Source organism: Podarcis vaucheri (genome assembly GCF_965113315.1).
Source record: "Podarcis vaucheri genome assembly, chromosome: 3".
In the NCBI taxonomy this organism is placed as follows: domain Eukaryota; kingdom Metazoa; phylum Chordata; class Lepidosauria; order Squamata; family Lacertidae; genus Podarcis; species Podarcis vaucheri.
In genome coordinates this window covers 41,315,930-41,328,871 of record NC_138761.1, presented here as the reverse complement: position 1 = coordinate 41,328,871, position 12,942 = coordinate 41,315,930, and the positions used below count along the sequence as shown (strand labels likewise).

Here is a 12,942-nt window from a genome sequence, read left to right as displayed (position 1 = left end):
TTGAGTGTTTGAGGGGGGGAGGGAGGCTCGCTTAATTTCATTGTACACAGGTTGTACATGGACAATAAAGGTATTATTATTATTATTAGAATCATAGAGCTGGAAGAGACCACAAGGGCCGTCGAGTCCAACCCCCTGCCAAGCATACCACCTGGGAGGGCCCCTGCACCCCCAGGAATGGCTTGGGGAATAAGAGATGTATTGGGATGTTGAGCAGGAAGGCTCTACTAGGCAATCAGGACTCAAGCCATGATTCTTCAGATCCAAGCCAGTGCACAGATGAGAATGCAGGGCTAAGAACTGTCAGTGTATGTATGCGAGCGAGACAGAATTAAATTAAATATTTTGAGTACATACACTCATTCGGATACTTGAGCCCAACCTGTATAGCTTTCCACCTGTCCAATGTGTCGGCCGCTGGGCTTTTGGTGTGCAGTATAGGCCATGTGGAAGATACAGCAGCATTTTCCATCCCCCCCCCAATATAGTTTCCCACATGGCTGGATTATTTAAAATAAAGAATGTGGTAACCCTCCCATGAAGACATGGTTTCAAATATATGATGGCAAATCTGGTAAAATTGTTCCAGTTTTTCTGACAGCACCAACTATTATCTTACCGTTTTCACCAATTTCTACAAGTGAGAATGGTTTACCACCATTAAAAGTTTTATTCCCTTATTGGCTAAGGTACTTTGTAGGAAACATTGGCCTTATCACATTGAAACCCAGTAATCTGAAAAGGCACTGGAAATTTAGAAGGATTTGTAAGGTTCAATATTCATGATACATCCATTAGTGTTAAGAGTTGCATTTTATTTATACCATTTTTTCAAAAAACAGAAACCTTTAATCTTTTTCTTGTTAAATGAATCTCAATCCCTCTTTTCTATATCCCTGATTACGTATTGGCTGCTTAAAAATAGAGAGAATTAGATCAGGGCAGAAAAATAAATGAAAGTGCTTTGTGTTCTAGTGGAAATTGTGAATAGAATGTACCATGCCACATGTATCAGCAAATGTAACCTAACTAGTTATGGTAATTACGGTCTAAAAAAGGCTCAGTTTTCTGTTATCCAGAGATTAATAGATCTGGATTTTTATCTGAGAATTTCAGCTGTTAAGTCTTGCTCTCCACTATTCCAAAGCAATATTCCTAATTATGTAACTGTGAAGGCTTCACACTTGTCAACATTAACTAATTACAAAGATAGGACAGCATTTAAGTTGACTTGTTTTAATGATCTGCTCTCTGCTTCACTAACTGGCCAATTTAATAAGATTCTGCTTAATGAACATCTTTGTTCCAGTGCAATCAGAGGCTTGTGTCTAAACATGTTATATTCAAAGACCTATTGAAATTAATGGGCCTAAATTAGTCATGTCCATTATTTACAATAATACAACTCAGTAAATGGAATATGTGGGTTATGTCCTTTTGTTCTGCAATTTATATAAGGAATCCAGAGAGAGATTATTTCTGTATTAAAAACTCAGAAAAGCCAGTGCCACTGGTATTTCTTTTAAAATGACGACTTTCTCCTTATTATTGAAAAGTAGCTAAATTCTGCCCTTAATTCCTTTCAGGCTCTTATGCAAATTTATCTGTATTCTTAGACTAAATCTCCAGATTTAGGAAGGAGAAAGTGTGGAGGACAGCAGCAGTTGGGAGAGAACACCACATGGACGAGGGGGAATTAAAAGAGGCACAAAGGGTTGACCACTCATATTAATCGGAGGTCTGGACGGGCTCATAGCCTGCCATTGTTTGCATCAACCAAAATCAAATGCTGCTCACTTGAGGGAAGCAACTTGGGCAAATGAAATTATAACCCCAGTTTTGGTTGGATTTTAGAACATGGCTGGAGAACAAACAGGACAGAACTATCTGCTCTGCTCTGCACTTCTTAATTTATGACGAGGGTCCAATGGAAGAGATTGCTCAGAACAGACATCCATTAAATTTAATTCTTCCCTCAGCAAAGAAGAGGATTACAAGTACACAGGCTAAAGAGACAAGAGCAAGAACAAAGGGTGTATGGAGGAAAGTGAATGAGCTATGCAATCCGAGCTAAGTGGGCCAGAAAAAGAGCTCTGCCCAGTACAATCTGGCCAAAACCGGACAAATACATCTTCTCTCTCTTCTGCTGCTCTCCGTTTCCAAGGGGAGAACTGCAGATAAAGCCAGGTCCTGCTCCCGTTACTTTGTCCCTTTTCCCAGGCGACAGCAGCAGAGTACATGACCTATATAGAGGCAGGGGGCGCACAGTCTGTAAGGCTATAAGTTAAGTCCAACTGCTTTGGTTGTCATGTTCAGTACCACAGAGGAAACAGCTGGAATGTCTCTGGGAACTCTCTGAAAAGGAGGGATGTTGGGTCCTTCCAACGTGTCCAGGATGCCTGTGAGAAAAGGAACAGGGCTAGTCAATATTAAACGTAGGCTGTACTTACATCAGTTTTTGTTTCATATTACTTTGGCCCTTTGCTGTTTCACAGCATTAATCTATTCAGCCGCCTCCTATACGTGTGTGTCTTCCTGGATGTTATTTTTCTCAATACACGTCAAATCTGCAGTTCAGTGAAGCGGTGGGTCTTGAGATGGAACTGTGTATATAGCCAGCTTCCAGAATCATGGTGTAGCTGAGCATTGTGCTCTTCATAGCAGATGACATTAGGAAAGTATTTTGCTACATAGGCAACATGCCGCAGATTCACTCTGCCCACCAAGGCAGAGATGGGGCAATGCAAGACTGCTGTCGGTTCAGGCTGAATAAAGTTCAGGACTTGATATGATAAGCAGTACAACTGTTGCAGATCACAAGACGTTGAATGCAAGTGTTAACAGACTGTACAAAACATTGTCTGTTTCAGTGCACTCTCAAAGCTGCTCGAAAAACAGGCCTCTACCTACCTGATCAAGTTCAGTACTGAGTAACAAACAGAATCTACTCCCTCTCAGACATTTTAGGGACTCAGAATTCATTGCTTTTATTTATATAACATGTGAGTGAGTGAGTGTGTATGTATGTGTGTGTGTGTGTGTGTGTGAGAGAGAGAGAGAGGTGGCTACTTATTGAGTTTAAATGTCATATACCGTATTTTTCGCTCTATAACACACATCTGACCATAACACGCACATAGTTTTTAGAGGAAGAAAACAAGAAAAAAATATTCTAAACGAAACAGTGGATGTGTGATTTTTATGGTTCATGCTGTGGCCACAGACATGTGATCTGACAGTGAGTTTGGGGTAGCCCAAGGCAAAAATCCTGAGGATCCATGCTTTGTAACCACATTTTAAGTGGGGAGGGAAGGAAAAGCACTCAAGGAGCACACGTGGAGAAGGAGCTTTTCAGCGAGCTGAGCAGGGAGGAGGGAGGGAAAGAGTACTGTTGCTTTAAAGGTATACTTAAGGTATTTGCCCTGTGCCTGGGTTTTTTTTCCATTTAACAGTTTGCAGCCTTTTCCTTCCGCTCCTTGTTTTGAGGCAGAATAGATTTGAGCAAGTGAGGAGGACTTGGATTGCAGGGGATTCGCCATTAGCTGTGTAAAAGCGCTCCTCCTTGCAGCCTGAGTGATAAGCAGCCACCAGCAGCAATAGAATGGAGAACAAAAAAGCGGTAGGGGCACTAGGACCCAGACAATGCTCGAATATATCCTGCCTGAAAACAAGCTGCTCCGTCCCATCTGATCATCTGAGATGGGGGAATTTGCGAAGTTTTCCCCTCTCCCTCATCCCCAGCCTTTTTTTTTACTTCCTGGTTTTCACTGCGTGGCTTTCACTGCGTGGCTCAGAGCTTGAGGTTGGTTTTATTTTGCTGCTGGTTGCTTAAATTTTATCTTTCCTGCCGTCCCTCTGCAGCCTCATTGCTCTGTTTAGAGAGCGCGCGGACCTTTGCTAGCGTCTGTCCCTCCTCCCGTGTAAGCGGCTGCTGCCCACTTTGCTGCCATGGCTCTCCTTCCCTCCCCCCTCCCCGGCTCCAGGTTGCTTTAAAGCAAGCAAAGCGAGAGCCTTGTAGAGCGTGTAATCGGCTCCCACGTTGCTTGACTGATGGCAGCCATGGCTCCGATCCGTGCATTCGCTCCGTAACACGCACAGGCATTTCCCCTTACTTTCTAGGAGCAAAAAAGTGCGTGTTTTGGAGCGAAAACTACGGTACATCTGTGCATTCATCACTTGTGACAAAAGTGTGCACATTTACCATGTACAGAAGTTTCAGCTCTGCAGGAAAACCATTATGTGTGAAAGGTCTCAAAGAAGGAATGGGGCTCAGACCATATAATTTATGAAATCCAAGTAGTGATCTGCTCACAGGGAGTGGAAGACACGGCATGAAACAGAATCCTTTGGGTGATGTTCTCACAGGGACGAAAACAACAAACAGCTGGAAGTGTGTGCTTCCAAAAACCTACTACCCAGCATTGATCTCTCTTACCTTCTACAACCTTGTGATAAGCAAAGTGCAGATAAAGGAGGAAGAGCATGTGCAGGGCAGCAAGCACTCCACACAAGATGAGTCGCTGGGTATGCCCCACTGTGCGTGACACCAACACAGCAACCTAGGAAAGACAGATCTCATAGGTTTCTCAAACTCTGGCTATAAAACCCAAAGTACAATTGCATAAGGCATCAGAGCTATTATTTCCGATGGCAACATTTCCCACAGAATTCACAGGCCTAAGAGGTACAGGGATGTGTGGTTTGGTTTCACATGGATGAATACACTTTTAAACCTCTCAATTTCCTCTTTAAATGTTTCCTATAGCCGTGCCTCCAAGTGCCATCAGAGTTTGGGTATTTAAACCAGATCTCATGGGCAACGTGTCAATGCCAAACTGAGGAAGCTGCTGTTGCCAGTTAGTGATATGAAAAAATGGTGAATGAGTTTAAACAAGAGTCAGTTCGTATGTGCTGAAATGGAAACGAGATCCTTAGCTTCAAAACACAACATCTTTCAAGTCTCCCGTTACCTACAGCCACAGCAGATCCGGGGGGGGGGGGGAAGAGGGAGAGAGAGAGATTCAACCATGTCAGAAAAGCACTTCCACCACCAGACCTGTGATTCCTTTTGTTAGTATTCTTTATGTGTATTTGATGGATGGCTAAAGTAGCCACCATTGTTGTCAGCATCCATCTGCCCCGACAGACAATGGAGAGCGCCTCCAGGGGTGAAGGCAAACCACTGTGTTAGCATCACCGAAGTGACCTCCCCGGGGTGCAAGTATGGGCAGCGTACATGGAGGTCTTGGGCTGCCCTGACAACAAGACCTTCCCTCTCAGCCTCACTGATGTGGTCCAAAGGAAAGCATAGCAGTATGTTTGGAACCAGCTTGACCTCAGGAGTTGCCAGAAGGAGGCATACAAGGTGCCATCCAACCAGAAATAACCACTGTATAATATGGTTTTAATGCTATTCATTCAACATACTTGGAATGATAGAGGTGCTAATTTTGAAGGAGGCATTCAATGGCTGATGACTGCATAATACATTAAACATTTCATAACCTAGGGCAGGTATACACAATCTACGGGATGCTAATAGAAAAAGAGATATAGAAGGAAGTGGGGGTGGGGGGAGAAAATGCAGCTACTAATTCTTACATATCTCTGAACAACTCCTAAAAACTGATACGCATGAAGCATGACATGCTGTTACTCACCATTCTTAATGTAGAGAGGCCGCCCATCACCAGCCAGAAGATATAAAAAAGGGAGTGGAAGTGGATGTTGTAGGTGACGAAGAGGGTGATGCAGTGCCCAAAAAGTCCGTAGCCCTGTGTGTAGGAAGGGAACCCATTAGAGACAAGCATGAGGGCATGTGAAAACCCCCAATGCAGCCGTATATTCTGACTGCATTTTCTCACACAGCCTAAAGTGCCAGGAGCTGTACAAGTCAATGTACTGCAGCTGAATGTCAGAATTATGCCTGGCTACTAGAGCTATTAGACAAATGTCAGATTATGCCCAAGGCATGTCTGAATATATTATGGGGTTAATCACTACACAGGCCTGGAGAGTGTTTGGAAGCTAATGAGAATGGCCTAATTTCACAGTCATTGTCCCTTTCCAGTTTATTTAAAGCATTATTTAAAACATCTCTTTAACCAAAGAAGACCAGTGACTTGACGACCTCACCAGTGCACTCAAATCAACCCCAAAGAGAAAGAGCTGTTGCTCTACACTTGGTGAAGATACAAAACTATCTACCAAGAGGGAAATTCACAGTCCTCTTTAGACTGCAGCTGGGGAACTTCCAGCCTGCATGCGTCATTAGCTTTCCCAGCCTTTCCGATTTGACCCACCAGACTGTTTTGTCAAGCCACGCCCATCTGCTAATCACCTGGTATCATGCATGATGTCAAATGTGTGCATGTAAAAAAGTGGCTGAGCCAATAGGACCTTTTGAAACACCAGCAACTGTGGTGCATCTGGCTTCTGAAGCACTGGTACTCAGATGTTTGCCAGGAGTTCAATGCACAGTGCAAAGCTCTTTGCAAGCCCCTGCTTGAGGATTTGATGTCTCAATGGTCAACTGACTATTGGGTCTTCAAAGCGCTGTGTCACCCGATTTCACATTGATGCCAGGTACCTGCCCATCTCCTGCCTAATCTAGCCCATAGAGTTAAAGGAGAGTAAAATCGAGTCCACTGGCTGGATCCAGTTCCCCACCCCTGCTTTAGACACTCTCGGAGACTGTTAGTTGGTTGGAGAGCTTATTCATACTTACCAATAGCGACAACATTTGGACCATGGTGATCTGAGCATTGCACAAGTATGCCAGGAAGTAGATGAAGGAGGAGACGCCTATCCAATAACCAAAACAGGTGCCAATTGCTGTACCCATCAATGTGCCTTCCCTCTGTTGAAAAAGCAAGAGAAGCTAGAGGAGCACTCTTTGCAAACTGGAAATGGGACTATCAAGCAGTAATTCCATGAAACTCAACTGGAGTGAAGCCTGTAGTAGTAATTACTTGCACCTCATATACAGAACTCTCTCACACCATAGAACGTTTAAGATACTTTCAGCACTCCTGTGCAGAAAGTTCAAAAGCTAAATAAGGCTCAGGAAAGCCAGTTTCTTTGCTTACAATGATAGTATCCGATGTCTTCATTCCATGGAGCAAGATAGCCACCAATGTGAAGACCAGCATGAGGGGACCATAAAGTTCACCAGCAATCTTCTATAAAAGAGGAAAGGTGTAATTGATCAGTTGGGTGGGATTTTAATGATGGATGAATTTGTGAAGAGGAATACAAATGCAGAAAGGGAACCACAAAAGTATGGCCCCACTATGTCTGGAATAGGAAAGCAGTCAACCTGCCCCAAAGAGCTTCTGACCTACGGATTCAACATCCGAGGACACACCAATGCATATCCATACTGGGACACGGGTAGAGTACCTCACCAGCTTTAGAGAGGGGGAAAGTGAAGCAGAGCCCCAACTAAAAGCTCCCTGCTCTTCTGACACAAAAAATGTAAACCTATTATCTACCACACAAACTCACCTGGGGAAAATTAATCATCTTAACAGGTATCATAGACTCCAACAACCTAAACGAGAACAAGGTGTGCACATGAGAGTTAATAGCTATGACCAAGCAGCAAGGTCTCTTAGAACAAACATCTCATTTAAAACTCACATGCAACTCTGCTAGACTAAAAATCAGGCTATAAATTTAAAAAATAAATAAAAAATGACTTATGACAGATCTGATGCTGTAGATCAAAATGTTAATGATGGAAGGCTTCATATCTTAGCATACAATAAAAACTTAATGTTGTCATTTTGCAGTTCACTTGGTGTCTGAGTGTGATGACAGACTTCTGAAAGCTGCTGGGACATCGTGTAAGCACTGGAATGTGAGAAGGGAAGTGGAGGAGTGAGACAGAGGTAGGTTGGTGGGTTGTTCAGGTGAGCCATGGAGGAACCATCAGGCAGGACAGGGCAGCTTCCCAGCAACCATCCTGCTCTGCCACCACCTCCCTCCTCACTCTCTGCTGCTAAGGATGAAATAGTGTTGCTGGTGAGGCTGGCAGTATGAGCAGGAGGAGGTCTAAGGAGAGGGAGGGAGGGTATGATGAGGTCTAAAGGTAGCAGAGGTGGTTGGCAAGGTTCATGGGGAGGGTTGGCAAGGAGAGAGGCAAGAGCTGGGGTACACCCCCAGTCTCATTAAATAATCCACACAGCACACCACTAAAATGGATACAAAGCCTGGGATGGTTGGTAGGTGGGAGATATGTACAACCCCGATCCTGTCTAATTCAAAAGGTTGAAAATGAAAAAGTTCATAATAAATGGTTTGAGAAATTACAGCACAGCTAGAATTCTTGAACATCTCCCCCAAAGCTGCATTATAAAAGGCTGGTAAGCAAAACAGATGTGTGGTACGGTACTTGTCTCTATAATCTGAACAGCCACCTTATTAATAACAAAGATGTGGGGTGCCAGGTAACTGCTTTCTTAAATGAATTGTGCTTCTGTTATTAACATAATAAACAGCAGTCTTAGGAAAGCCATTGGTAGAGAAAGCAAATCTGGAAAAGTGGAAGGAAGAACCTGCCATTTGCTTACCTGTTCCGAACCTGGTTTGGCTCAACATCAAAGTAGGGCCTGAGGATATCAATGTTGGCATAGAGATTGAAAGCCTTGGAAGCTTGTCTCTTTCCTGCTTGCCACATCTAGAAAAGAGAGATTGTAAGAAACTGAGCTCTCATTTCTTAGTGCTGATGACTAGATTATTGCATTGAATTCTACAGCTTTTGCACAGGGATCAACATTCATGCCATATTTTAGAATGCACCACGCACCAGTGATCTTTGTAGTTGTGCAACGGAAATTTATGCTGCTATGGAAGTTAAGACACTAGCTTGGAGCTGTGGGTAGGGACTACTACCTCTGCAAATGAATGTGGAGAAGGCTCAGGCATGTTGCTGATTCTTCCTCAGTTTCTCACAAGGAATGAAAGATTGTGAAATAGAGGGGGCGTCATGCCTGGCCAGACCCAGTGCCAGGCACGAAGCCGTTGGAGAGTTAACCAGAGAGTCCACAGGTTGAGGACGTTGAGGAGCAGGCAGGGACTCATGGAACCAGTGCTGAGGATCCTTTCAAGGGGCCCTGCTGAAGAACCCTTGGAGCTACCAAAGGAGGAGGTGAAGCCACCCATCAGTTCTTGAGAATGCTGGCGCCAAAAGGGGCAGGTTGAAGAGGGACTTTGGACCCAGAGCCATGGAATGGCTTGTGAAGCATCTACTTGTGAGTAAGAAGGCCCACAGAACTCCTTTACTACCAGCAGTTGTGGTTAGGGTGTGGTCAAGGAAGCCAAGATATAAGGTCTCCCTCTTGAGCCCCATTGGAAACAATGCGGGTCTTCAACTCCTTTCCTGTGCCTGAACTCCTGTGATATTCTGCTTTGGTTGTTGCCTGACCTTTCCTCTGGATCACATTTTGGAACTAGACTGGTTTCTAGTGCTTGAACTTGGCTTACTTGGCTTGTGCTGCACCTTCAACCCTGCTTCAACCCGTGAGTGTTTCAAGAAGAGACTTCTTCGTCTTAGGATTGAGACTCTAGCCCCGGAGGGAATCCCCTGGAGCATGACAGGGGGATATGCAGTTATTTATTTTCATAAAATTTATTTATATACTGCTTGATTGTAAAAAAAAAGTGTCAAAGAAGTTTACAAGTCTAGCTTATGTTTCTCCAACCAGAAGAGAAATAAATGGTCTGTTTTCTACTGTGTGGGTTAAAAGAACAGGCGCTAAATCTAATTTTGAGTAATAGGTTTTTATAAATCTAGTTCTGGCTACACTGTCTTGCATGCATATAGCAAGGCCTGTGGCCCATGTGCAGGTCACAGAATATATGTTGTCCATCTGAGAAAAACAAATGTGAACATAGAACCCAAGACTATGCTTTGGAAGAAGCGCCAATCATTGTCCTTAGAGGATTACAGTCAATGAGCTTGCAGGAACCAGCAGTCTCCTGGGCTGAGAACTTTTTCACAGAAGAGAAGCAAGAACAAACCAAGTAGAATGCGGCTTACCTGATCAGCTACTTGCCGACCCAACTGACCCTTAAAGCCCTTCATTCCCAAGAACTCGCCATCTTCCTCATCTGCAGCTGCCGCCTCTGCGTCCACTTCTTCTTCTTCCTTCATGCGTTGGTGTATCTCACCCATGTCTTCAAAACTGGAGCCAGATGTATCATCCATATTTTCCATATCAATTACAGCAGAGCCCCCGCCCTGAATAATGCAAAGATATGCAAAGCATTAAAGGTAGCTGGATGCCATTTTTTGTGCCTGGCTGACACACAAGGATTACTGAACACATGTGCTTTGAAGCCTCAAAATAAATTTTAAGGATAGACAATATGTTAAGGAGTTTAACAATAAAGAGCATTTTTACTGTAAACACCAAATTAAACATGTATTAACAATTTCTGCTAAAAATGTGATATTAAGAATGTGTCACTTACCTGAATTGCGTATGAATTCATGCTTATCAAAATAATACATAGAAAGTGGTGTCGACCCCTCCCCCCCAGCAAATGGTGACTAGACATTCTGTTTTGATGCCCACAACCCAGGTCCCAGAAGCCATTTGGCTCCTAGCGTTTCTATCCCAGTTTCTAACACTGCTCTCTCCTAAACCAGTCTGTACACTACAGTAATTATGGGTGCTCTCACTACTTGAAACAAGGCCCTGATGATCAGGAAGTGGGCCTTCTCAGATACAATCCCACACCTCTGGAACTTTCTCAAGGAGCCTCGCCTTAATATCCTTGTGGCACATTTTACTGAAGTTTTGAATATGTTGTAAGCATAAATATTCATAGGACAACTTAACAAAGCACAAAATGAATGACATTTTACCTAAATAGTGACACAATTTCCTGATACCTGCTAGTCAAAATTTTACATTTTACAAAATGCTGCTTCCCCACCTCTCCCCTACATTATATATGGTTCCAACTTAAACTTCAGGGAAAACTTTCTGACACTAAGAGCTCTTTGACAGTGGAACCCTCGGGAGGTTTTCAAGCAGAGGTTGAATGGCCATTTACATTGGATGCTTTAGTGGAGATTCCTGCATTGCAGGGGGTTTGACCAGAAGACCCTCAGCACTCCTTCCAACTCTACAAGTTCATGATTCTATGACTGAAGCCGTAAGTAATACATTGATAGACCTGGCATCCATGCCTGGAAAGTAGAACTGACAGTTAGCTCCTTAAACTGGGATATATAGCTGTCTCTTGAACCTCTTCCTCCCTGAAGTACATTTTGGTTGGATATATATATATATATATATATATATGCTTTCGTAGATTTTCACGGGTACAGGAATGTAGGTTTTGGTGTCTTCGGGTGTCTTCCCGTGTAAGAGTCGGGGTGTCTGTGCGACGTTTCGACGAGGTCTCACTCGTCATCTTCAGGCTGGTGCTTTCGGCTTCTTGTTACTGGAACCCAGTAACAAGAAGTTCCAGTAACAAGAAGCCGAAAGCACCAGCCTGAAGATGACGAGTGAGACCTCGTCGAAACGTCGCACAGACACCCCGACTCTTACACGGGAAGACACCCGAAGACACCAAAACCTACATATATATATATATATATATATATATATATATATATATATGTATATGTAAGGGACACGGGTGGTGCCGTGGGTAAAACCTCACGCCTAGGACTTGCCGATCGCATGGTCGGCGGTTCGAATCCCCGCGGCGGGGTGCGCTCCCGTTGCTTGGTCCCAGCGCCTGCCAACCTAGCAGTTCGAAAGCACCCCTGGGTGCAAGTAGATAAATAGGGACCGCTTACTAGCGGGAAGGTAAACGGCCTTTCTGTGTGCTGCGCTGGTGCTGGCTCGCCAGAGCAGCTTTGTCACGCTGGCCACGTGACCCGGAAGTGTCTGCGGACAGCGCTGGCTCCCGGCCTACAGAGTGAGATGAGCGCACAACCCTAGAGTCTGTCAAGACTGGCCCGTACGGGCAGGGGTACCTTTACCTTTTTATGTATATGTATAGATTGCTAAAAACCAAAAACATTTTGGAGTCCTCCCAGTACCAGATGTGGCAGTCTCAAATCAACTCAGCAGGGCTGGAGGCAAGCAAGCACCACTTATGGCTGAAATTTTAATCCTACTTACCTGAGAGTAAGCCCCACTGAATTCAACAAAACATACTTCTGAGGAAACATGGTTAGGACTTTGGTGTACGGCCCTGACTGACAGCCACCAGCTATGAAAATAATTACTACTCCTCACTACTTCCCCTAACTTTCAAGTAGAAGACGAGCATTCGAAGCAGGTTGGTGGGTTGTTGTGGTTGGTCTTAATACATGAGATAGACAGACAGATCTCCCTCTTTTGTAATTCTAGCCAAACGTTGCAGACATAAATGCCACCTATGTGTTTTCTTTTACTCGGACTGAAGCTGATCTGTGGGGTTGGATCTGACCATAGTTTACCCCATTCCTCATCTAATATTGTAAATCCCATAGCATCTTGGCGGGTTGGTTGATGGCTTTACCCCGAACCGGGGTAAATTTCCACGATTATGTGAAGGGTGGCAGTTACTCCGGATTAAGTTACTGCGAAACAGGGCAGCAAACGTAACCCGCAGAGTACATACACCATCGCGGATGGGGCTCTATCCTGCACCCCTTTTCTCTCCTCCCTCCCTCCTTCCCATACCTGCATGTTGTCCTCGAAGGCTCCCCACTCCGGCGCCGCCCCAGGACTCCTCGCCCCTCCGGCGCCTGCGGCCGTGGGCACCCCGGGTCCGGACATCTTCCTGCCACCAGTTGCGGGGAGCGAGCAGGCGCCCGCCCTCCTGCCTCACCCCACTAGCGGAGGATACAGGAAACCAGGGCCCCGACTGGAAATACAGGGAGAGGGACCCGGATGTAACGAAGCCAAGGCAACCCTCCCCAATAAGGTTGTG

At 44.6% G+C, this 12,942-nt stretch overlaps 1 protein-coding gene across 1 annotated transcript; it reads right to left on the bottom strand.

The window, feature by feature from the left end:
- Nucleotides 1-1,949: 1,949 nt before the first annotated feature.
- On the bottom strand, nt 1,950-12,923 carry YIPF3 (Yip1 domain family member 3). Its single transcript, XM_082216262.1, has 9 exons — nt 12,693-12,923; nt 10,043-10,243; nt 8,574-8,680; nt 7,507-7,552; nt 7,089-7,181; nt 6,728-6,859; nt 5,661-5,774; nt 4,436-4,559; nt 1,950-2,399 (listed from the first exon to the last, which is right to left on the bottom strand). Exons 1-9 carry the CDS (start codon nt 12,786-12,788, stop codon nt 2,278-2,280), a joined length of 1,035 nt encoding a protein of 344 aa, XP_082072388.1. The 5' UTR covers nt 12,789-12,923; the 3' UTR covers nt 1,950-2,277.
- Between the last annotated feature and the right edge of the window lie 19 nt (nt 12,924-12,942).

What these genes read in the sequence shown, in the direction of transcription:
- YIPF3 (XM_082216262.1), bottom strand. Translation starts at nt 12,788, where the DNA reads ATGTCCGGACCCGGGGTGCCCACGGCCGCAGGCGCCGGAGGGGCGAGG. An exon ending in CCTTCGAGGACAACATGCAG is followed by an intron (nt 10,244 to 12,692) that starts GTATGGGAAGGA and finishes TGCATTATTCAG; the next exon opens with GGCGGGGGCTCTGCTGTAAT. An exon ending in TCCAAATGTTGTCGCTATTG is followed by an intron (nt 5,775 to 6,727) that starts GTAAGTATGAAT and finishes TCCTACACACAG; the next exon opens with GGCTACGGACTTTTTGGGCA.